Genomic DNA, 26,131 nt, shown 5'->3' on the forward strand with positions numbered 1-26,131 from the left:
TTGGTCATACATTATAAGGAAAAATTCAGGTATATAAAATTAATATTATGATGGACGGCTGAAAATACGAATGGGACAGTCAGAAATATTAGTTGATTGTTGTCTCTGTAGCCATTTTATGTATGACATATACATTTAAACCCAAGGTGGCATGAGGTGAAATTATCGCCTCTCTTGGATATTTAATTTTACTCACACTTACCAGTGCTTACCAAAGTTATTACAACAGAGTGCTATTTTCACACACTCAAACAATAACATACTATAAAATAACAATAACAATGTACTGGTATTTTACCGACGTCCAAATAAGCCACGTCGCCTCGCATAGTACAATGAAGGCGGCCTAGTAACTCGACACCAGAGGGCGCCACCCGCAAACCAGAGGGCGCCACCCGCACATGAGTGGTGCCAATAGTGTAATAGTTTTGTGTGGCCAGTAGGTAGTTTTAGTATACAAAGTATCTATGAAACATTTTTGCCATTTAACAGCAATGCGTACACTATTGTGTTTAGAGTATAAAACAAAATATTATCAAAGTGGCACAGTATAATTATTCTGTAATTTTTACAGAGTTGTTAATTTCTATAGGCAACAATTATAATTTTTCATCAAATAACCCATCAGAGTATTTGACAGTAGAATAGTCATACAAATAATTTGTGTATATGTAAGTCCAACATTCACTTAGTTGATGAATTTATGTAAGTTCAGGTCTGGACCTATAATAATGTATATTAAGGTAACCATATATTTTACACAATGATTGACTTGTATATTAAATAATTATACCATTCTGTTATTAAACATTTTAATCACAAAAAATAATAATCTATCAATATTTTATAATTTCTTTATGTCTCATCTCTTAAAGGCATATTTAGAGGGGGCCATGTGAAATGTGCTTTTGATCTGTATCCACTTTTGGATGCAATTGGACGTTCAGTGAAGTTGTGTCTAAAATAATGCACCTTATTTAAAGATCTAGGCCCACACTAGAAAATAATTGTAAATACCTAGAGGAGTAAAACATTCAATTATTATTATTAAAATATAACAAACATATTTTTCCACTTAAGATACAAGGACTTGCTGATGGGTTATTTAATTACAATTACGCTAACTTTATACCTGAAGGAAATATATTTGACATTATATGACATTTTAATAAAAAAAATCTATAATTTTGTGTTGTACAAAGTTGCCTTCCAGATAGAGGCATTTCCTCTTTGTTACTGACATATGTTTACATTTGTTGGAGGAAAATAAATACTATAAATAAATGAGTATGTGTCAACTATTAGTAGAAAATAATTGCAAATAAGGCATACATATTTCTATAAGTATACTCTATTTATATAGGTAATGTATTAATTGTGAACAAGTTTAGTTTAGAATGAAAGAAAAGTAAGGCAAAAAAGAAACAGTTGAAATTACACCAATTGTTTTATAATCAAGATAAAAATACAATTTGCAATAATCAGTCACCAGACCATAAGTCTGTAACCCCTTATTCATAATAACTAAAACCTTATATTTCACAGTTTTGTCACTTTCTTTCAAATTGGGAAATTAAACTAACAAAAAAGAGACAAAACAGTTCAACAGATAAAATAGGTTTATGAGAGGTTTGATATTTTTATGAATTAGGAAGTAAATATTAAAGAGAATAGCTGTATTTATTTATACAATAATTAAGTACAAAATATAGAAGAGAGTATTAGACATTAATTAAGTACCTATTAAAATATATAAATTGTAAGTCTGTAAAATAACAATTTTACAATTCATCTTACTAACATAATAAAATTGTAACTGAATAATGTCAATACATGGAACATATTAAAAAAAAAAGAAATTAAACCTATGAAAAAACCTATGAGGGCTGTACAATAAGTGGAATAGAAACCAAGAGGATTTTTTTTAGAAATTTTGTCTAACTGTCTGTCTGTATGTCTGTTCTGCGTAACGCAAAAACTGGACGCGGTTTTCACTATTGTGTCTTTGAAGGTATACCTAACTTAAAAACTGGTATATTTTACTTTCATGCGCCATGTACAAATGGTATATTTCACTCCTACTTTTGATATCCACGCGCACGATGTAGTGAGCAAAAAAGCTAGTATATTAATAAAAAAATATTAAGGTATTTTTATATTATTCGCAGTTCGCAAATTCGCACAAGCTAATAATTGTTCCAAAGTATCGCCTTTAAGGCCTTACCGATAATAGAGCTAATATATTGTCATTATTTATTTATTTTTACCTTTTAACTTAGAGTAAAGAGTTACATCAAAATAACATAAGTAATAAAAAATTAAAAATAAAGCACAGCAAAGGAAAATATTTCAAAAAAGAACAGTAGGGTAGGTAATAAAAAATATATGTAATTAAATTTGGAATATAAACGCAAGCTAGCACATTTTTAATGTTAAGTTATATAAAATAATGTATTACGTATAGAACTAGCACTTACCTCATACTTGATCCCGGCGAGACGGAGCCATGTTTCAACTTTCAAGCAGTAAGGGGATATCGACGGCAACAAAGGAGTTCTCGAGAACTGGTACAAATAAACGATGTCTTTCTCAAAATTAATTTTGTGGACAGTTAATTTCTGCTGAGCTGGCTCAACTTTCTTTTCTTCCGTTTTCTCTTCGGCCTTCTCAGCAGATGCCGGCGCCTCATCTTTTCCATTATCCACCGGTGCGTCCTCCTTAAGCTCCTTTTCTTTTTCTGTGTTTTCGGGAACGTTGTTCGTTACTTCTGTGGCCATGATGAAATTGCTACACAGTTCTTGTTGTTAAATATTTATTATAACACGCACAGGACACAGTAGACGACCGGTTAGGCGTTGAGAAATCTAGTTCACCGCCAAACCCAAGTGCGTCAACAACGTAATAAACTGCCCGACTGCCGCTACCGCCGCGCTGTACCGTATCCGCAAAGCTACAGTCAACTGAGTAACTGGTTGCCAGGCAACGCTTTCAAATCCACGCCGCGCAACAAGATGGCGGCTGTGTTGAATCAAATACATTTCCTTCAATTTATTACATACCAATACTTAAATTTATTACATTTATTACAGAATTTATTAATGACCTTATTTTAAATATCTATATTCTTACATAAAACGACATTAACATCTACAGAGAAAGATTTTACGCAAAATATTATTATTTATATGCAAAAGGCGCCAATTTTTAAAATTATATGATGATGGGCCTTAGTACGGGGACTAAATTATATGAGTAGAGCATCGAGTCTTAAAAACGGGTAAACTTTTTGTCACCTCATTGTCAAATTTACTGATTCGTTTTTCTTTTATTAGTGTTCTATGTACTCACGGACAAAACGTATCTTGGAATTTCTATACTTAATTATTAAATAAACAAAATGATCTTAAATAGGTGCAAAAATTATAAGACAAAAAATAAAACTAAGGAATTACTTATAACCGGTAAGTATTTTTAATTTAAAAGCATATACAATTATAAATATTCATATTATTTTTAAGAATTGGCGCCAATTTTTAATGTTGCAAGTATCGGGAAAAAATCTCCAGGATTGAAATAAAATTTTTGAAATGAGATGGTATTTTTTTAAAGAATTGAATCCTTTTTAATTATCATTTGTATATGTATGTTATTTTCTTACATAATATAAATATAATATGAGCATAGAATTAGTATTGAGTATTATGCAGACTATTTAATGTTTTTCTAAATGAAAATACATTGTTATGACACAATTACTTAAATTATATGAACAGAGATTTTATATAAGATGTACAATATTTTATCCAAAAAAACTTTGTTATTTGACCGATAGCTTTCATAATCGAAATTTGTGAACATCCATGTATACTTTTAATATGGCTCTAGAGTCGGAATTAATAAAAAAGGCCGCCATTTTTATTTCACTGATTGTTGTAAAATTGATATCGAATGATCCTTATATATTTCAAATACAGACCCTATGTTAAATTAATCAAAATGGGCGCCATTTTTTATTTATTGTAATTACTATAACTGAAAAAATTTTGAAGTGAAAGGTAAAACTTTCAGTATTTGTAGATCCAAATAAACTTTAATAATTAACACGTCGCTAAAAATGAGGATCATTTTAAAATTTCTTATTTAACAGAATTATTTGAATACAAATATTCTAAGATTCTAAGATTTTTGTAGACCTAAAAAATATAGTGGTGTCAGAATTAATCGTAGTAGAAGTCATTTTAATTTAATATGGACTTTTGGAAATACTTATTTATAAGAACGGAAAATATGAGTTAATTAATTGTAAATCAGTTGACCAAATATAAAAAATTATGAATAGTATTTTACCTTAAGTTTAATTTCTTAACGCTATTTTATTACTCCTTGTCCAAATAAATACTTTTATCACTGAAAAAAAATTACAACCATTCTAATTAATTCTAACCAGATCTATATTTAAAATGTATACGAAACCTCAGATATAGATTTTGATAGCAATTGGTCAAATAAATAAATAAAAAAGGCGGTCATTTTTATTAATTGTAACAAAAGATCCATATTTGGGGTACACATGGATTCTCAGATATCGATTTTAAAAGCAATCAGTCAAATAACAATGAAAATAAAAATGGTAGCCGTTTTGACTAATTCTGACACCAGATCTATATTTGAAAGATTATTCGTTATCGATTTTGAATGCATTCGGTCAAATAATAAAATATGCATAATACTCTATGTACATATTTATATAAATAATATATTTATATTATTTATATACACTGGACAGGAATAAACCGGGCCACCCGCTTTTGAACTCGAGTCCGATTTTCTCAAAAAGTATAATACTTACAACTGTCAAAGTCATACCTATAGAAAGTGCGTTTCATGACGATTATAATTAATGGAAACACATTATGATTTATCAATATTAAGTGTTTATTAAGAATTTTACAAAGATGGGTCATTTCCAGTCGCGCAAATCGTTTGTTATCACCAAGTAAAAAACAAATTGAAGCCGGAAACAATGAAAAAAATTGAAAAACAAGTTTATGATAGGTATTCAGTGTTCCCTATAAAATCGGATTACAGTTCAAAAATAGCGGGTGGCCCGGTTTATTTGCTGTCCAGTATAGATATGTATATATATGTACGGTCTTCCACTGTGCGTTTTTCAAGGCACTTTCTTTCACGTACAACCACTCTTTAGAATCAACTTTCAGTAGCAGTATTTCGGACTGATACGACATCATAACATTCAATAAAATAGTATATTCCTTTTTAAAAGGCCGACAGCAACCCTGCAATTTCTTTGGTGTTGTGGGTGATTATGGGCGGCGCAGTAGTCACTTACCATCAGGTGAGCCGCATGCTCGTGTGCTGCCTGTGTTTGTAAAAAAATTGTATAAAAAATAAAATAATAATTGAAAAATTATTCAATAACTATTAAAAAAAAATCCACCTCATTTCGAGAATTTTAATTCACTGTGGGAAAATTTTTTCGCATACTTGCAATACGAAAATAGGCGCGAATTCTTAAAAAAAAATATGAATATATTTTTTTATTTATTATTTCAACAATTCAGAATTACAGAAAGTATATTATATTAGCATTCCGGAACCATGTAAGTTTATATTAATGCTAAATACATTAAGACTATTTAAATTGTATTAACATCATGCAAGAATATTTTTTTAATTTACTATTGATGTTATTAGTAATTAATAATCTCGTGCATCGGTGGGTAGTTCGTTAATAAGTCGAAGAACTAGAAAATATTCTTAGAAAGGCTCGGCCAAGAAAAACGTCTCCCAGAGAAGATATCTCTCACTGGTGCCCCGACAGCGTATACCGATAGCGCAAGCGGGGTTCTGGGACCAAGGTACCTGTCATGGTAACGATGGTGCTATGAATCTCCGACGGAGTTTTGTCTACCACCAAAAACGATTGAACCTGGCAACATATAATGCATATACAATGCTGGTCACATAGCCTCGAAGAACCGATAATCGATGAGAGAGACTTAATTCTAGAGTGGCGACTCCGTACGGGTAAATGTCGTATAGGTCAACCCAACTAGATGGAGTGACGACCTCGAATGCATTCTAGGATGTCAATGGATAGGAATGCAGGCGGCTCAGGACTATTTCTTTGTGTCAGGTTATGGGAGAGGCCTATGTTTAGTAGTGTACAAATAACCGCCAATGCGAACGAAGTCGCTGGATAACAGTTAGTAATATTATTTTCTGCTACTATCGATAGATCAATAAAAGCAATAAATCAATAAATGCAAAATATTTATTAAATCTATAAATTATTTCAAAATTATTATGAAATTAAAATTATTATTACAAATTACTTAGCAATATAAAATACATGTACTTAAGACAAAGTTGTAGCGGGTTTATTGTTTCTAATCATAATAGTATTTTAATTAAAATTATATGAATAATTGGGTATCGGCATTTTGTTGAAAATATAAAATTAGTAAACACTTAATATTTTTCCATTTTTCTTATATAAATATAAAACATTGTTATAAGTTTAATTGTTTCATACATAATTATGTTATTAGTCTTTTAATTGCTTCTAGTAATCACTTCTGGTAATCACTCGAGGTACTACACCTCTCTAACAAAGCATGAGGGATACCACGGACGGTATAGTATATTATTATGTGATGTCCTTAGTGATGTTCGTGTGCATTAAATATATTTCCATAAATAAAATAAAAACACAAGTATTCAAAGTATCTGTGTGTGTGTGTGTGTGTGTGTGTGTTTTAAATGTCAATGACCACAACTATTTGAAGTAATCGGATAAAACATGAAATTACTAAGTCACCATTGCTTCTATTCTTATATTGTCGCTTCCTCCAATTTCTTATACATAAATATAATCTACTTTTTGATTAGTATACCTATTTTATAGTTATATACCTATATATATCATAGGCGTATTTAGGGGCAGTGGCAGCGGACTTAAATACGTCAATGATATAAATCCACACTTTCTTAGTTGTTGTATCCCGTAATAAATTAAAATTTATAAATAAATAAAATTAGTTATTACATAATCTGTTCGAAAAATAAATACTATAGACTTCTAACATCAGAAACCATATTCAATTTAAACCTATTAATTTTCTATAAGTGTTTAAACCTGTTTGGATGTCTTTTTTGTTACTTGCTTGTGTATAATTGGCTAAAAAAGTTTATATGAATATGTGATAACACACACAGACAGTATCAATACGAACACAAATTCAATGAATGTATTATCACAAATTAATACAAACGGTAGGCATAAAGACATACATTAAAATTGATAGCATATTATACCAAGATATACATTTAATTATACCAACCTCACAATTATAATTATCTGTTTTGGTAACTTAATACATAATAATATACCATCTTAACTAAATATACTAAAGAACACAGCAGTATGTGATGATAATGTTGACAAAATTATTATTTATTTAAATATGTATAATTAAATAATATAAAAAATATAAAACCGACAACAAACTTAAGATATTAAAGAAAATATGAAATAAAATAGTAAACAGCCATGGCCAGTACATATTATAAAAGTACGATACTAAAACTAACATATATACAGAATATTTCCTCGTTACCTTTCTACTTATATGCATAATTATTAATGTCTCGGTTGTGATGTATGTTTAAATACATATATTGTGATGCATATTATTAGTATCTAGACCAGTCTTTCCCAAAGTGGACGCTGCAGGCCTAAAGGGGTGCGGTAAGAGACCCAGAAATAAAATGGGGGCGTTGTGTAGAGGCTTGGGGGTGATTTGTTGATCTTTATGTAATAGAGGTTTTTAAGTAGGTAAAAAAATGGAGACACTAAAAAATAATTTATTCTAAAAGTAGGCAATACACAAAATAAGTTTGGGAACCCCTGATCTAGATTGTGATGCGTATTATTAATATCTAGATTGTGATACATGCTTATATATATATATATATATATATATATATATATATATATATATATATATATATATATATATATATATATATATTGTGATGCATATTATTAATATCTAGAATGTGATGCAAATTACTAATATCTAAATTGTGAGTCATAGTATGAATATCTAAATTGTGATGCAAATTATTAATATTTAGATTGTCTTAGATTTAGAATGTCTACGTAAATTGTGATGGAAACTAATTTATACAAACATAATGTACAAAATGTGTAAAATACCCAGAGTCCAATCTATTGTTGGAGTGGAGGTCAAATGTCTAGAACGAAAGAAATGAGGAGCGACTAAATTGAGATTTAGGGCGACCGCGGCACTTTTTGTCATCAATATAGTACAATACTTATAAAGTATCATTGTCAAAGGCGGCAAATATAACGTTTGCCTAAAGTGAAACAATAGCAAGATCAGACCCTGAATATATCACAATAAGTACCTTCTTGTATTCTTACCTAATATTAAGCAAAAACACATTTTATGTATATAACTAATTCACTATTTGAACTGTATTAAGTCACTACATTTTGTTCTAATGGTAGCAATATTGTTATTGAAACTTTAACAAACATGCTTAATATTATGTTTATTTCAAACTACTTGTTCTTTCTAAAATTATTGTTTTGATTTTTGACACGTTGCTCATAGCTAAATTTATTTGGTGAAGTAAACATAAACGTATGTTTTACAAATACGTGGTTCCTTCAACTATATTTTAGATTGCAAAACGTACACATAGCTATTATTGAATACGGGGATCATTTAACAAAAATTTATAATGAATAATAATCAAAATAATTACTTATAAATTTATGTTCATTTTTAACTACATATATGAATGTGGGTAACGGGAATTTTAAACACACATATATAATAACTTATTATTAAACAAATATTATTATAAAATATCACGATGGTTTATGGTAAAATATTGGTACCTACAACTAATAAAATGTAATATTGTAAGATAGATTTACTTCACGCATAATAATTCTAATTACCGTACGCCTACGTTACTTGTTCACTGTTCTGAACTGGTGTTATGAAATGATCACTGGTTATAATGAAGTAATTAGTCGATAAAGAGAGAGTTTAGTATAGCTAATAAAATATTCAATTCATAAATTCTACAAATCTAGTAATACAACATATGATGTTACATGCAGGCGGAGCGTTTCGTATTTTAGATATAATGCGAATTAATTTTATTAAAAGTTAATGTATTTTAAATAAAAATTTAGTATCAGTATTCTATTTTTGTATGCGTATTTAAATTTTCTTCCTTCCACCTTCAGGTATCCTAAATAATAGACGGAAAAAGTTTTTCCACTATTTTCCTTTTCTTTCTATTTTTTCTATCTTTTGTATAATTATCACATTTAAAGGTTTAACTTTGTTCTTCTTTTCTTATTTAAGGGTCTATTTTTACTTTATTGTGATTATTTATTGCAATATCATAATTATGATTCGGTATATTTGTGTTTTTATTATATGTGATGCTTCAAATATTTATTATTACAGATTCATAATAAATATGAAATAAATATAAATAATTGTAGGTTTTGTAACAAAAATATTATTAAACTCGAAATTATAAACTACTAACGCAATGCAATATAAATAACAAAAGTAACTTAATAATTATTAAGTATTTAACTATAAAGAATTATTAAGTATAAAAAAATTGCCACATATCGATGAATGAACAAACAGTTATAATTTAATATGTTCATATTTTCCGTCCCTGTCTGAAATCTTTATTTTAGAAAGGGCATTATATCAAATCCCAGATATATAAGAAATAACCCTATATTCCTGATAATCCCTTAGAATGTTACTAAATCATAAATAATTAACGAATGTATAAGACGAACCTTGTGCAGTAGACGATGTACCAATGTCTCTCCTTCTTCTAAATTATCAAATATTTAAATCTTTCAGATAAAATTAGTTATCCTATAATCACGTATTACATCAAAAGAGGTTTCAGTCAGAACTATTTTGCTGATCCCTAATCAACATTCAATTTAAAACTAAATCAGTGTTAAATTGTATGTTAATCTTAGTATATCACTACAGCTGTCGCCATTCATTCTGAGCTAGAACTGGAGCTAGAAGGCGTGTAGCTGTAGTAATCGTTCTGCTAGGCTGTGTTTATTTGCTCCACATTCAAATGAGTGATAAACCGCAGGCGCATCTGTAAAGCCGGACGCAGCTTTCGTATGACGCTCTCCACTTCATTCTTCAAGGTATCACCAACAAACATATATTTTATGTGGTAACTGAATATTAATTAAGGAAATCTTAACTCATCAATTTATGAAATAATCTATATCGCCAAATTTTGACAGTAGATTCCTTTTATGACCTTCACATAATAATAGCAATATAGAAAGGATGCGGTTCCTAAGGGTATAAATACAATGGTGAAAATTTGTATGGACTTTTTTTAACTAGTAGATACTTGAAATTTACCATTTTTTCAAATTCTACCCGTAAATGTGTTAAAAAAGAGATAAAGTAATCCGGAATATAATCAGACAGGCGGTATGTTTGTTTGCCACCATAGTAACATAAAAAAAAGTAAAGAGCAATGTCATGATTGACTAACTCATCACAGTTAAAACTAACGCTAAAAATAGCAAATTTACACAGCAGATTCTTTTTATATATAAGTAATTTCTTATTAAATCTTTTCTAGATTTTTATAAATTTACGGATGTAGAAATAATGGTGGAAATTTGTATGATAAAGTGTATTCTTTAATTTGAAATAAACTTTTAATAAACATGTTATTTTGATTTTAAAACTAAACTACTGAAGGATTTTAGTAAAATTTCTATTTCACTAATTTGCCCGTATATTCTTTCAGATAAAGAAATATGTTTTTAAATTGGTTTACATTTGATGGAGTTATGAGGTAACAAACATAAAAAAATACAACCAAATTGAGAACCTGCCTCTTTTTGAAATCAGTTAAAATTATAACTAGACAGTGTTTGTATATGGGAGATATTAAAAAAAAAATAAGAGATCTAAACAGGAGTAATTAAAGCCAAAACAATAAATTTTAGAAATGTTGTCTGACTGTATGTTTCTACCGGTATCACGCAAATACTACTGCGCCAAATTGAATTAGTTTTCATAGTTGTATTCCTAAAGATTTAAGTTAAAATCTGGTGTATATTTTGTCTTGATACGCCATCTAAAAGTGGTCAATTTCATTGATTGTCCTACTTACTTCTGAAATACACACGTACCAACTAGCACGCAAAAAGTAAGTAGTAAATATAAAAAGTTCAAATTACCACGTGTTTTCAAATACTCGAATTTACTTTTGTACATTCGGTATATTTTTTTATAGAATAAATTTACACACTGTTATAAGTATATATTATACATATAATTAAAATTTAAATGTTTTAATGTTATGTATCGTTGTATAGTGTTTAATTATTTCTAAGAAGATTATCAATCTAATAGAACAAAAAGGGGTAATAAAGTTTCTTCACGATCGGCAACACGTACATAATTCTCCTAGTATTTCATGTATTTACAATCTATGGAACCGTTCACCAAATATGATCCTTATACTAGATTGCCAACTGAACGTTACAAAATAAATTACAGAACATAATTAAAATAATATTTTTACGCCAATTAATATTCTCCACCATTATTTTTTTCGAAATAATTTCTAAAATGTATTAGAACAGGTATCACAAACCAAAATTATTTAAATCCTGTTACTTAAGTCGATTTTTTAGTTTGATTTTTGAAAAGGATACAGTAGATCACAAATCGGATCGATATATTGAAGATGGGGCTGCGCCTTATCGATATGTGCGAGCAACTCGTACAGAGTAATCGTAATATCCATTACAGCTCGTGACAGATCAGAATTAAACCGTTGTAGGAAGGGGCCTACTAAATGACATAGGAACAGTAATTGAACCTCAGTCCTTATCTCCGACGACAATTTCTCCTTCACAAATCTGCAAAGATAAAGTATTGTAATTATAGAACCTAATCTGTTCAAGTCATCACAGTTCATCACAATGTTTATAGTATTCATCAATACCTACAAAAAAGACCGTGTAGCTTAATATTATTGTTATACAGTATCGCTCCAAGTACTAATTCAAAATACTAATTTATCTATCTATCCGTGCGTAATAAAGAGATGAAGAAATACATTAATTAAATGCATGCTATTTTTAAAAACTTTAAATATCTAATAATTTTATTATAAGGTTTTAGTCACTTTCTTTCAAATTAAGAATTTGGCTTGAAAGCAAGACTATGTATGTAACATGTCAATAAAAATTTAAAAACTTTCCACATATACTCACTACAAGAAATCATTACGTTGGAATCCCAATACAATATACATAACATTGGAAACTTACTGTGGAACTTGCATGATTTGCCCCGCTCCTGCATGATACCACACTGCATGAGCCAACGCCAATGTTAAGCTATACTTATTCTCTAACATAGCCTCATTTGTTGTCGTCAAATTAAAAAGCTGGAAAGGAGTGTGCGGGTATGGCCACTCTATCATTTCATTATTCGTTATCAATTCCAAAATACGGTCATGTAAAACATTCCAATATGGGTCCGGAAGAGCAGCCATTATTAATCCTATAGCATTGATCCATAATTGAATTTTCGTAGCAGGGATTACTACAAATCCTTTTGTAGCCACGTCTAGGAGGCTGTTCCCCACAAAGTTAGGAGCCAGAGGCAAGGACATGAGTTCAACACACGTCACATAAAGTGAATGTGCAGAAGGATTTGGATATTCGTTGAAGCGCCAGTCAGTGTTTGGGAAGTGCGAGTTGCCAGTCATAGCTAATAAACAGTTTAGGAAATGCATAATACTTGGAACTTAAATTAATCAAACAGCAAAATTTTCATAGCATAAATTCTTGGAATTTAGAATAAAGAATGCAAGTAGTTTTTACAAGTAGAAGAAACTCAACGTACTAGATTAGAGAGTAACTGAACAACATAATTCCTAAACATAAAATATTTTATGTGTAAAATTATCATAATAGAATATCCTCATTAATAATATTAGAAGAATATCTTTAATTATATTTTATTATATTATTATCTTCATAATAGAAGCCTACATTTGTGCTATAGACGGAATACAAGCAGAGGTAATTTTTATTATTTTTTTTATTTTTTTACTACTTTAGGAAATCAACTCCTCAAAGAATGTTTATTTTTATAAACAATTACTCATTGTCCGTGGTGCAACAAATTACCAAAAGAAATAATACAAAATAATATAATACAATAAAAAATTCCAAAAAAAAAAAAAAACAAACAAATCGTAATTTGTTTCTTTTTTCGTTCTCCTGAGACTTTTGAAAAATAATTTCTTAAATATCTGCAACCTTAAGATAAAATTTTAAGGAATTTAAAAGGCACCCTGTTAAGGATTTTCTACTCAATTATAAAATTTTGTGTGATGACCGTGAAAAATCGTGATGATATCAAAAAACAGTTACGGTTTTATTAGACATCCACCATATAGAACAAATTTTATATCCTTCCTTAATCTTTGTGAATCTCTTTATATAAGCTATAACATATATTTTATTTCAAAAGGATACTGTCCACCATTCTGTTAACCAAACTCAAGTAATAGTTGAGGTCTGGAGTCCATCCTGTAGCATCTGTGTCTGTGTTTCCAAGATAAGCCTGAAAAGCTTCAGTGGTGGCCCAACCAGGTGGACGCACATCTTTTAGTGAACCGAGTACCGCATTCACGAGTTTTCTCTTTAATAATGGCTTGTCACGAAGTTTGGACTCGTAATAGTGGAGTGTATTATATAAAAACGTGACTGGACGATCTGTAAATATTTTATTAACATAAACAAATACACAGAATATATCAAAATCGATGAAATCAAAGTAGATTCTGCTTACAAAAATCGTTTTTAATGATGTATATTTTGTATTTATCACAGATTCATAACATTACTCATTATCCATACACATTTACAATATCGTTTTTATAGTGTTATTAAACTTAATTATAAAAAATAAAAACTGAAAAGAAATTCTCATTACCATGGAATTTGTATAAGTGGCCCAGATGCTCCAAAAGATGCTCCAAATTTTTGCTGACTTGCGGTATCTCCAAATATCTATGAACGACTATATCAAATACAGGGATGAACCTGAGACAAACGTTACTCAAATACACCGGAATTGGGCCGCCATAAGCGCTACTTGCTTCTTCAGGTGCAAATTTCTCTGGGTATTTTCTATGGAACGCTAAATGCTTTTCATACCTATAAACATGCAAAAGATATTACAGATTAATAGTTATACTTCTATTTAACAATTGTATAAAATATAAACATTATAAAAGCCAAAAATAAATGTAATGATATTTGCATGTTTGTTATATAATTACACTTACATACTGATGTACTTGAATTTGGACTAATTTTCATTAACTAAAATAAAAAGTAGTCTATGTTATCGTCCATCCCACATAATATATGTATGCCAAATTTTGTGACGATTGGCAGAGCATTAAAGCAGTGAGAGATAACAAATTCACTATCACATTTATAATATTAGTAAGATAAGAGAAATATGAGACGAACCAAAAAAGAAATATATATTTACCAATTATTTTGTTTCCAGTGCTCGGGGGAGTTCTCTTTTACAAAGTCTTGCACCCTGTTTCGAAGTTCACCCCCTTTTAATAGCAACAGCTGAATAATGTACAGACACACTTGGCTCTCGTTTGCATCAGGATTAGGACGGAGTACCTTAAAATTCAACACTTTTATTATGGAGTACTTTGAATAATTAAAAATCCTCCAAATATTCCATTAATATCCATAAAAAATTATAAAAGTAGAAGAAATTTTACTAATGGGGCCCGATTGACCTCCGTGTGATTAATTCATGATGAATTGACCTAACTACATCTTCAACTATAATCATTAATAGTGCCCTGTCAAATTATACGGATAGCGTAGGCAGAGCATGTATACGGTTTTCATTCCATTAAAAAAAATATGAGAATACATAAAAGGTGACCTAAGCCTGGACGGAACTGTATTCTGTGATATCAATAGTGTTGTTCATATCTATTACTACGATATATAATATAATAATATAATTATATTCTTGAGGCAGAAATCTTACCAAACATAGAACAAGCCTGTCGATGGTAACTATATTATATTTCCATATAATATCATTTATGGCTTCTACACATTTGGTGATATGTCCGCCCGCAGGGTTGGTCACTTCGAATACAAGGTAATCGCAAAATTTCCGCAAGTGCGCAGATAATGCACGAGCACCAATACGTTCTAGGATCCTTAAAGCATAGGAAAGGTATTAGTAGACATAACATATATAATTTATTGATTTAAAAAATGCTACCTCTGAATTGACCCCATTAAATCGCAATTTCTATTAAAACATTTCTTTATTTTCGAATTATGCGAGAATTTATAAATTACTTACTTGAAAGCAATAGGATTTATTCTGTTAGTTTCGAAAATCATCTTCCAAAGAAGACATAAGAACAGCGGCGTTCCTGGTACCGAGAAATGCGATATGATGTCATTATCATTTGCCATTGACGTCCACTTGCGATATTCCTCTTCTACAGACTTTTTTAAAACTTGTTTGTTTTCTTTAGGAGCCGGGTTCTGTTTATTCAATTTAAAAAGAAATAATTTATTTTTGACAATAATATGATGACTGTTTAGAAAAGCAGAGCTCGAGTTTATTTTTATTTCATACATAATGCATTGGCCAAAAGTATATGCCACCTTAGAAAATTACAATTAAAAAAAATAATACAATACTTAAGATTTGGACGGGAAAAAAACCATGTACTTAAAATACCTTTAATGCGAAAATTGCATTACTATTTCATATTGAAATCCTTTGCATTAATTACAGCATTTATACATTTGGGTAAAGAGAAAATAAAATTTTTACATTCTTCTGGAGTCATAGGCATTTCACTCCTGTGATAATTTTTTTTTTAAATCTTGCGCTTTATAATTGACCATAAATAAATGTTCGAAAGGACTAAGATCTACTGACTGAGGGGGTCAAATTAGAAGCTCTATACTATTTTTCTTAAACCAACTCATAGTGGTTTTGGACTTATGGCATGAGGTATTGTCCTGTTAGAAACGGACGCCATCTAGATGCAATTAGGGTTGCAACGCTGTTTCGAGTACCTCGAAATATTTTGTCTAGTACATCCGACCTTCATTTAGATCATTTTTCCAATTTCCAAACAGACCATAGGTCTGTTATATAATAATAATAGTCGGCACCACACACTCTGGTATGAATTCTTCACCAACTCTGCGTCTCACCTAGGTGATACCTGCAGTACCAAATACCTGAAACTTAATAAAATAATAAGATTTTTAAAAATACATCTGTTATTGAACTATTAACTTCAATATATCTTAAACGTCTTTAATTAATATTTAATAGTTTAAATGACATATCTGAAAATTGAATTCATTCGACAAAACGATATTCGCCCAATCTCCTTCGTTGTAAAGTTGATGTTCTAAATACCACTGCAAACGTAACTTCTTGTTCTTCTTAAACAACCACTGCTTCTTCCTTGCCTTGCAACCCTTAAGCCCAGCAACCCGGAGCCTTCTTCTAGCAAAAATCTTTTTCCTCGGCATCTCGCTTGGTTCAGCTGCCAATTCAGAAAATGTTTTCTTACGATTTTTCAAAGAAGTTCGCATTAACTGTCTTTTCTTACAAATGCAATTCTTTTCCTTTCACTTCGTTCCAAGTTTTCGTGTCTTGTAGTCATCTTGTATCGATTTAAGGTATACTTTACGGTCCTATGAGGAACTTCTTCAAACAACAACTGGATTTTTAATCGTTCCTCGTTACTTAACCCTTCTTTGCATAATGGTAGAAATTTCCATCATAACATTGAACGCCCAAAAATTATATAAAAGAACAAGTTCACTTTAAGTTGATCGTATCTGGATACCTTTTTAATGTCCATTGCAGTATAATAAACATAGCTGTAATTTTTTTTATCCATCTTTTCTTTAATTTTGAACATGACTTATATCACCTTGATTTATTTCACCAATAAAAAAAATCATGCAAAGAAACATTAATTCACAACGCAAAGGCATTTTTATGAAGTGCCTCACGTAAAACAACTACCAATTTACAATAATTTGTCGACAGTTCTTCACACTATGATGAATCGTAGTAAACTGAAAATTTCCCTAAAATTCGCTTTACCTGAAAATAGCAAATACCTCTATTGGGTTTATAGTTATGACACGGTGCGTTGTTTTGATTGGCTCATTTTAAACTTTAGACGTGTACTATACGACAATAGACAATAGTACAGGTCAATAGATAAGAAATTTCTAATGATTTTTAGGATCGCAAATATTTTTGGCCAAAGCTGTACATACATCACGCTAGTAAACAATGCGCTTTCATTCTGTTAAATCTATTACAAAAAATATAATTGTATATTAATTAATAATGAAACTACGAATGTAGAAATTATTATTTTATAAATAATTATATCTAGATTGAAACTGGCCTGAGCGAAAAACTCCACAAGCACTGGCGGGAAACACTGCAGGGTATGCTGTGACCACATATGCGGCGTATTCGTCATAATAGTCGTGAGCAGCTCCTTCACAGCGGCCCCGTCGCTACCTATTAACTCAGATTTTACATATTTGCCATCAAACAACATTAGACATAATAAATATAGGCTTAAAAAAGAATTCTTTTTCGGAATAAAATCTAAATAAAACCATTACACGTACAGTTTTATCAAAATCGGTTCGCAGTTGATGCATAAACAAACGAAATAAAAAAAATACAGTTTAAAAATTTCCTCTTTAAAACCAGTTAAAAATACATCATGATAATAATCTTGCAGACTTTTTAATATTCCAACATTAATGTGAACAGTAAATATATTTTCATAAACTAGTACCACTTTAAGTACTTCTTTCAAATATCTGAAAAGGGATAGGTAAATGAATAATACTTATTCCTAAATCATTTTTATATAGCCTTATTGAATAAACAAATAGAAACAACTCTTTTTACAAAAATTTTTGTATATATCAGTGTTTTATTATAATTAACGTTATTAACAGATTTATTTTGTGATTCAATTATAGACCACGTTAAGTAAAGATATATTTCATAAACACATAAATTGGAACTATACGAGGTTTGTCCGGAAAGTACGTATAAAAGTTTTTTAAAAATTTTATTTTACAATTATTCAGGTAAATCAATTTTATCCCCTTCAAAGTACTCCCCCTGTGACATAATGCACTTGTGCCAACGCCGTTTCCACTGTGAGAAGGCTCCTTGAAAGTCCTCTGGTTGTAGGTTTCTCAGCTGCCCCGTCGTAGCTTTTTTTATCTCATTTATGTCCCCCAAATGCCGCCCCCGAAGTACCAATTTGGTTTTTGGGAACAAGAAGAAGTCACACGGGGCCAAATCCGGCGAATAGGGGGGTGTTCGGTCACCGTAATGGAATTTTTACTCAAAAACTCACGGAACGATCTTGGCGCAAATTTTTTTCATTTGAAGTTCGTTTCTTAGAATTTCGTGGACCACGGTTTTGCCCAAATTAAGCTCTTCAGCCACCTGTCTGACCGTTAAACGACGGTCCCCATTAACACAAGTTCGAATTCTTTCCACGTTTTCGTCGGAATGTGAAGTGGAAGGACGTCCTGAACGTGGGTCATCTTGAACGCTTTCTCGGCCCTCTCTGAATCTTTTTAGCCACTTGTGGACGGTTGGTTCCTTCACAGCATCATCCCCATAAACTGTTCTGAGATCGGCAAAAATTTCACGGCCATTCTTGCCGAGTTTCGAGAGAAACTTGATTACGACGCGCTGCTCTTCAACGGAAGCGGGCTCCATGCCGACGGGGTTTCGTTAAGAGGTAACTTCACAGATGGCGTGACAAGCCAGTTCGCACCGCACGGCGGTCAGACCAGAACTGAAGCATTGTTAGGGACATAAGGAAGGGGTCCTGCGCTTACCTGGCCTCCCCACTCCTCTTTCTCGCATTCCAGAACACTTTTATACGAACTTTCCGGACAGACCTCGTATAGAAATAACTTCTCTGAATAGTGTTCTTTGATTAAACCGTACATCCCATATGCACAATTACCTGCATCACAATATATTATGAATGTAAACACGAACAGTCTTATTAAAATCTATTAAAAAATATACCTGCTCCCGTCATAGCGATGCCGCGCGCAAGCGTAAGCACTAAAACGCGATTGAGCTCCTCGCTCTCTGAAGAAACGAGAGATTTGGGTTCCGAAACAACGCGGGACATTTGTAACTGAACTCCTGAGCTACCCAAACTCGTTATCAAACGAAGTGCTGTACTTTCAAAACTGAAACAAATATTAAATTGGATTTGACTAAACTGATTTTCTTTTCTATTATTTTTATATTGTATTTTGTAAACCATCGTTACCACTGTTGCAAATGTAACCTTTAATATCTCAAATTGCTAATTAATAATGTCTATATACTGACATACCTAATGTACATAATACTCTAATGTCGTAATGCAACTTACCACAGTTGCAACTGTGTCTGATTCGCTTGTGGGTATGCCGCCAATGAATGTATATTAGATAACAGAGTTACCCTGTAGTGAGGTTGTATATGATGTATGCGGTAAGAAAACATATCCAAAAGGTTGTGCAGTATTCCCCATGCATGCGATTTGAATACTGTCGGTAAGAATTGATCTGTAAAAGAACGAAACATAAAAAAATAATACAAAATAGCAGAATTACTTTTTTAAACGAAATTAACTTTCTAAATGTAATTAATTTAAATATTAAAAAGTATGTTTACTCACTTATAAAACCTTTTATACCCAAAGATTCTATTTCAGTATACACCAGTAGTCGACTGTATGTTTCAACCAGTGCTGGTGCCATCATTGTACTTCCTGGCATATTGGTTTTGTTCTGAGCAAGTTTTGCAACATGTGCTACAATTGAATGAATAAGCGACATTTTGCAGTGTAATGTCAGACTATCCAAGATACACATTGACAGAGGCACCGTGGGCAGAGGAGTTGCTGGATTGCCATTTGGTAAGGCTTTTTGAGTGCCAATAAGAGTTTCAATTATGATTCCCATTGGTCTTGCATAGTATTCTTGATTTGTAGAATACGCATTGCATAACAAAGCTATGCGATAATCGGATCCCATTAATGTTGGAGTACTATTTGAAGTCATGAGATGTTGAAGAAACCTTTACAAAAAAATAAAAATATTTGATATTCTATGAATTCATTTTTATGAAATATTAATCTACATTCTTAGTTATGACTGCATATTTCTTTTGTATCAAAGAGTGAATGAATTACATCAGCAATCTGTAATATATATATATATATATATATATATATATATATATATATATTTCAACTTATCCAATACCTAAATTTCATAATTTTTCAGTTAATGATATCGATTTCGTTTCGAAGAATGTAATGACTACCTAAAAGAGTAGTATAAAATAAATTTAAATATAATAACTTACTCATATTGAACTTTCAAGTTTTGTGGCATGGTCATAGTTTTGTGTTCTGTTTCAGCTTTCTTTAACAAATGCATCCAAATACACACAACAGCCATTTGGTGCGTGCAATGAGCTTTCGCATAGTCGGGCACTGGTAAGGGCTCTTTTTCAGGATATAAAACTTCGTGTAATTTTATAATTGGCAAAAAATTTGACAACGGATTTCTTTGTATACTTCCTGATATATACTGTAGCAGAACCCACATTAGGTGGTCTCGCCCTTTCTTCATATCATGACCAATTAATTTATTATGGAGGCCCATAACTATGTTAGGAAAAGAGGCAAAACCAATTAAAATTAAGTAAATAACTTGTGATGATAAATGCAACCAACACCAATGTGTTGAAGACATCTCATCTTCCTCATTTTCTTGTTCACTTCTCTCCATAGGAAGTATCATCAGCTCAACTAGTTGATCTTCTAAGGCAATGCAACGCTGCTTATGTTGTTTTTGTAGACCTAACATTGAGCACATCATATCTCTAGAATAAGGCTGCTGCAAAACATGTCTTAGTAGTGCTATTTGAGGCTTCAGAAGCTCATCATCGTATGGTAAATTTCCCTTAAGAGAGAATTTTAAAGTTGTAGGATCTAATCGCCAAGGGTTGATAAGATGATCAGCATATCCAGAAAACTCAACGACAGGCAGCATATGTGAATGTCCAATAATAGAAACCATTTGAGCACAAGGTTTGAAACTCTCGACAAAACTAGTCAATAATTTAGCTAATTGCCAATGAGGCCAGTGATTATTATCTGGATAATCTTTTTGAATCTCAGTTACTATAAAGTATGCTGGTAACAATGAAGCATTGCGATCAAATATATATTCAATAACATTGTCTAAGGCCTTCAGTTGAGGCATAGTACTCGAATTAAGTCTCACTGGTAATGTATGAGCTTTTTCTCTGCAGCCCTAAAAAATAAATTTCATAGAGAAAAAGAAATAAACAGACAGACAAAAGATCATTACATGTACTATACTAACTTTCATTATTTCTCTAACTCCTTTGTAATCAACACCTCCAATAATCCTTCTGATCAAATTGAAACATTCTATCCAATAATCTGCATACTGATAAACAAGTTTTTCGCTTGTTAATATACAATCACAAAGCATCCTGGAAATAAATAAATAACATAAAAATGATCATAGTTTCCATTATATAGCAAAATGTACACAATATTAAACAAAAATTTATAAACATGTTTTTTTTCTTAATTAAGGTGCAGAAATAAATAAATAACTAAATTGAATTTTTTTTTGTAAAAAAATTTTGAATATATTACTGACAGAAAGAGATGTCTATGATTAAAAAGTAAATAGCCAAATACATACAATAAAAAAAAACAATCAGACAAAAATTCTAAAAATCATTGTTTTGGGCTCTATTACTTTCATAAATATAATAGTTTTTCTTATATATCTTCCATGTACACACAGTGACATCCTCTGGGTAATTAAATTAGTCTAGGTCATTAAATTCTCTACATTTATATATAAAATTATTTTAATAGTGTTAGAGTAGATAACCTCAATGGTAAAAATATTAATTCTTTTTTATTATTGACAGTCTATTGAAGTTTGCCAGTCTTCTAATAAAACTTGAAGACTGATGTCTTTTCCTGTTGTATATTATTTTATTTAGCTTTCTCCAACAAATAGGACTAATAATTTATAAAATATCCCTACACAAAATGCATGAATATGTATTCTTTTTGTGTAAAAATATTTTTGCATTTGCTCTCAAGCATCCAAATAACAAATTAATTCAAATTCAAATCATCTTTATTCTCAATTTACAGGGTACAGAGGAATAACACCTGAGTCCTCAGGAATGGCAAGGTATGGGGGGTATCATGGATGAAACAGTTTACTCTGCTATGTCCATGGTACTGCTCATGTCTATAAGCGACGGTTACCACTTTCCATCAGATGGGACGTCAGCTTCTTTGCCATTTTAAGTCGTATAAAAAAAAAATAGACTTTTAAATATTTTTTTTATGAATGCAGGGTTCAGAAAGTTGCTATCTGTTGAGAAGAGCCCACATGAAACTCAACAGTTACTCTTTTAAATCTCTGTTAAAATTAAGTATATTTATTTAAATGTACTATGTCTAAAATTAACTGGTCCTTAAAAATTAGCATGATCGACTAACACCATGCATGTTTGATAAGGTCAAATTACCGTAAAAACTACCAGCATCGACAAAGTTTCACATATTGCTACATTAATATAGAACCCTAATTTTTTTCAATCTTTCCACTTATCTAAAAAATATGAGGAATAAATTTCTCTCATATCATTCAAAAATAATCGCTTGAATATAAATTATTTTTTTAATTATATAAATAGCATAAATACATGGCAAAACAGCTCTTGATATGATATAAGTTACTAAAGATGTTTAGATATTTATATGTTGGTTACTCAATTATGCTTAAATGGCTAAATGGATACGAATGAAATATGGTACATGCATAGCTTACATCCCAACTTAACACATAGATAGGATATTTTATATTCTAAATCTCAGGGACACAGCAGTGGAAAACAGTGAGTATTATAAAATATAACATTTAAACTGACAAAATCTATATTGCACTAACCTTGCCTGTAAAATGTTAGTGTTAACTAAATTTTCCAAAAGAGTTAACAGTTGCTTCATTTTATATCTATTTGTTAAGACAGCAGTAAGAGTCAGGTATTGGCGTATAGCAGACTCTTGCAAGTCTGCGCTTAATGTGGTCATCACTGCACAGAGCTTTTTTTGATACATAGATAACCTTTCATTTTCTTGATCAGGTTTGTGTACTAGAAAGCAACTAAACGCCTCTTCTACAGCTTCCACCCTCTAAAAATAATTAATCGCTATGCTTTATACACTCTACCGCAAATTAATCAATGAAATATTCTTATTAAATATTTAAGACTTACCAAAATTTCATTAACTATATTAGCAATTTGTGCGTCAGCCATTTCTATCAATAAATTTATTACAAATGCAGAATTTTATTAAATCATTTTTATAACATTGCGCGAGTTTGTTTCATCAAAAGTTGAATAACATGTTTTAATTTATAATACGAGCTGCAATAAAAACAAATAATTAACATAGTATACATTATTCACATAGTGGACTTACTACATTAATACTATATTAACTACTTTTAAATAGGCCTCCTCTTATGTGGACACTTGATATTTTAAGTTTTAGTATTAATATTATTGTGATAATTCGTATAAAGAGACAAAATATTACAAATTATTAAGATATGACACCGATAAAGATAAAAACAAAGACTACAAATTGCCACAGATTACTAGAGAACTATCGTTAAACTGGGTGAATAGGAACAAACAATTTGAAATTTCATTTAAATTTTTCATATTATTCTATCCATATAGATACATTAGATGATTCAACATACAATTTAGGACCGTAATCTTTAAAATTTGGGCATGCATTAGTAACTAAATTGTTTAGTTTTCCAAAAAAATTCCAAAACGTGTTTATTTTTTATATAACCCGAAAGTGGGGTCAATAGAAAAATTAACCAGGATTGTCCCTTTTGTAAATTTCAGTCACAAGCATATTATAATGAAGCTAAAGATTCCTTGTTCTTAGAATGAAGTAGACAAAGCATAAGTTGAAAGCATAAATAAAATTTTTTGCTCACTCTTTCTCTATACTAATACACCATCGAATTGTGACATAGTTCGTCATATTGATATGATATAATGCAAATTTTGTCAGTGAGAAAAAATGCTGCAACACTTAATTTGTAGCTGCAGCCCACTCATGCATAAACGATACTTGTCCTTTGGAAAATATATTTTATATCCGGAAGAGATAAAAAACATCGCTATAAAAATCAATTTAAAATTCCTATCATTGATAGGAATTACTAATTCCAATTAATGATAGGAATTTTAAGATTAATAGAGAACTTTAAAAAAATATCATGAAAAAGTCGCAATATCACAGATTTTCCTGCACAGAAAATCCCGTTTTACAGTATTAATAATACTAAATCATTTAATCATCATATTGACATTAAATGCAGAACGTTAACGATACTATATACTTTTTTAAACAAAAAGATTTATTTCTTTAATTAAAGTTACCATTTAATATATTACAATCAATTATCACCATTTCCCTTACGTATCCACAACTTCGTACGGTGACAGAAGAGATCTGTCGTCATCATATTTTACCCTAAGGGTGTAAGAGGGGACCTAAGGGGGGAGGGGGGACGGTTATTTTGGTATATGTTGCATATAAATCTATTATTTATAAAACTATACCTATATTCTGCTATGAAATTTTTTTAAGTTTCAAATTTTCAGTAATAGATTTATTAATTATTACATGATTCACATTTTAGTTCGTAAGCAGAGCATTTTTTATTTGCAACGTTGTCATATTTCATCGAGATTAAGTTAAAAACGCTGTATAAAAATTTGTTTTTTAGTGTAATCATATCCCCTAACTTCGTCTTTGCACTTGTATTAGTGTGAGTGTTTATGTAGATCTGTGAGTTTTGGCGTGCCTTTTAATCCCTCACGCTGTTTCATTATTGTATCTGTAGATAATTCACTATGACTCATTGTTGCATGTTACCGTGTTTATCGAATATATATATAATAATAATATGAAACCCTCGTCGTGTGAGTTCAATTCTCACCAGACTGGGTTTTATATCATCTTCATAGGTAGCATGTCGATAGTTTCTTTCTCACAATTGAAATTTTTCTTGAGTTAAATGATTCTAACAACTTTTTTCATACTTGATAAGCAAGTACTACATAAACTAAGTTTTATAATTTAAAACCATTAGACATTAGATAGGTAAAGCTTTAATAATACAATGACAATGCACGTCATAAAAAACATGCATTTAGAAAACATTAGCAAAGAGTTTATAATATTCGTCCACCCCTAACAAGACTAGGACATCTCTGTGATAAGACGTTGGTGTGGTTTGACAACTCGCCTACTACGTCTCACGTCAATTGCGGATGTACCACTACTACGTGTTAACCCTTCGACTGTAGGTGGTAAGATACTCCCTTCAAGAACGTTAGGTTTAAATGACATCTTAGTTGAGTACTTCGGCGTTTCGTCGTTGCACCTCATGGGTATTATTTCAAATTGATCTTGAACAACAGCCTGTGTTGAAACTAAGGGTAAATTTCTTTCTTTTGAACATGTTGGTATATTTTGTTGCATGCCTTGGCTATCTTGAGTATTATTAGGTAGAGATAAATATTCTTCAATTATTCGCTTCCTTATATGATCAGCATGGAACTTTTTCATTCCAACAGGGGTATTAATTAAGTAAGAATAACGATATGTGCGTCGGGCTACTGTGGCAGGTTTTTAATACTTATCATCTCGAAAACGTACATAGACATTCTCTCCCGGATTATAAAACATTTCCTTGTCGTATCCTATG

At 30.7% G+C, this 26,131-nt stretch overlaps 2 protein-coding genes across 2 annotated transcripts in view; both read right to left on the reverse strand.

The window, feature by feature from the left end:
- Positions 1 to 2,964, reverse strand: part of LOC113517287 (failed axon connections) — a 42,900-nt gene extending 39,936 nt beyond the window's left edge. The window contains exon 1 of the mRNA XM_026901932.3: positions 2,478 to 2,964. Coding sequence (XP_026757733.1) covers positions 2,478 to 2,777 — 300 coding nt within the window. The 5' untranslated portion in view covers positions 2,778 to 2,964. The remainder of the gene's footprint in view (positions 1 to 2,477) is intronic.
- Positions 2,965 to 8,215: 5,251 nt separating this feature from the next.
- Positions 8,216 to 23,978, reverse strand: LOC113517568 (mediator of RNA polymerase II transcription subunit 23). Its single transcript, XM_052896546.1, has 17 exons — positions 23,838 to 23,978; positions 23,607 to 23,759; positions 23,279 to 23,523; positions 21,656 to 21,788; positions 20,628 to 21,583; positions 19,936 to 20,336; positions 19,648 to 19,822; positions 19,290 to 19,459; positions 17,620 to 17,738; positions 15,525 to 15,712; positions 15,198 to 15,375; positions 14,670 to 14,815; positions 14,103 to 14,326; positions 13,643 to 13,882; positions 12,425 to 12,869; positions 11,804 to 12,010; positions 8,216 to 10,297 (listed from the first exon to the last, which is right to left on the reverse strand). The coding sequence occupies exons 2-17, from the start codon at positions 23,646 to 23,648 to the stop codon at positions 10,159 to 10,161; spliced, it is 4,008 nt and encodes a 1,335-aa protein (XP_052752506.1). The 5' UTR covers positions 23,649 to 23,759; positions 23,838 to 23,978; the 3' UTR covers positions 8,216 to 10,158.
- Between the last annotated feature and the right edge of the window lie 2,153 nt (positions 23,979 to 26,131).

This window comes from Galleria mellonella, unplaced genomic scaffold (assembly GCF_026898425.1).
Source record: "Galleria mellonella isolate WM207_F2 unplaced genomic scaffold, CSIRO_AGI_GalMel_v1 utg33, whole genome shotgun sequence".
In the NCBI taxonomy this organism is placed as follows: domain Eukaryota; kingdom Metazoa; phylum Arthropoda; class Insecta; order Lepidoptera; family Pyralidae; genus Galleria; species Galleria mellonella.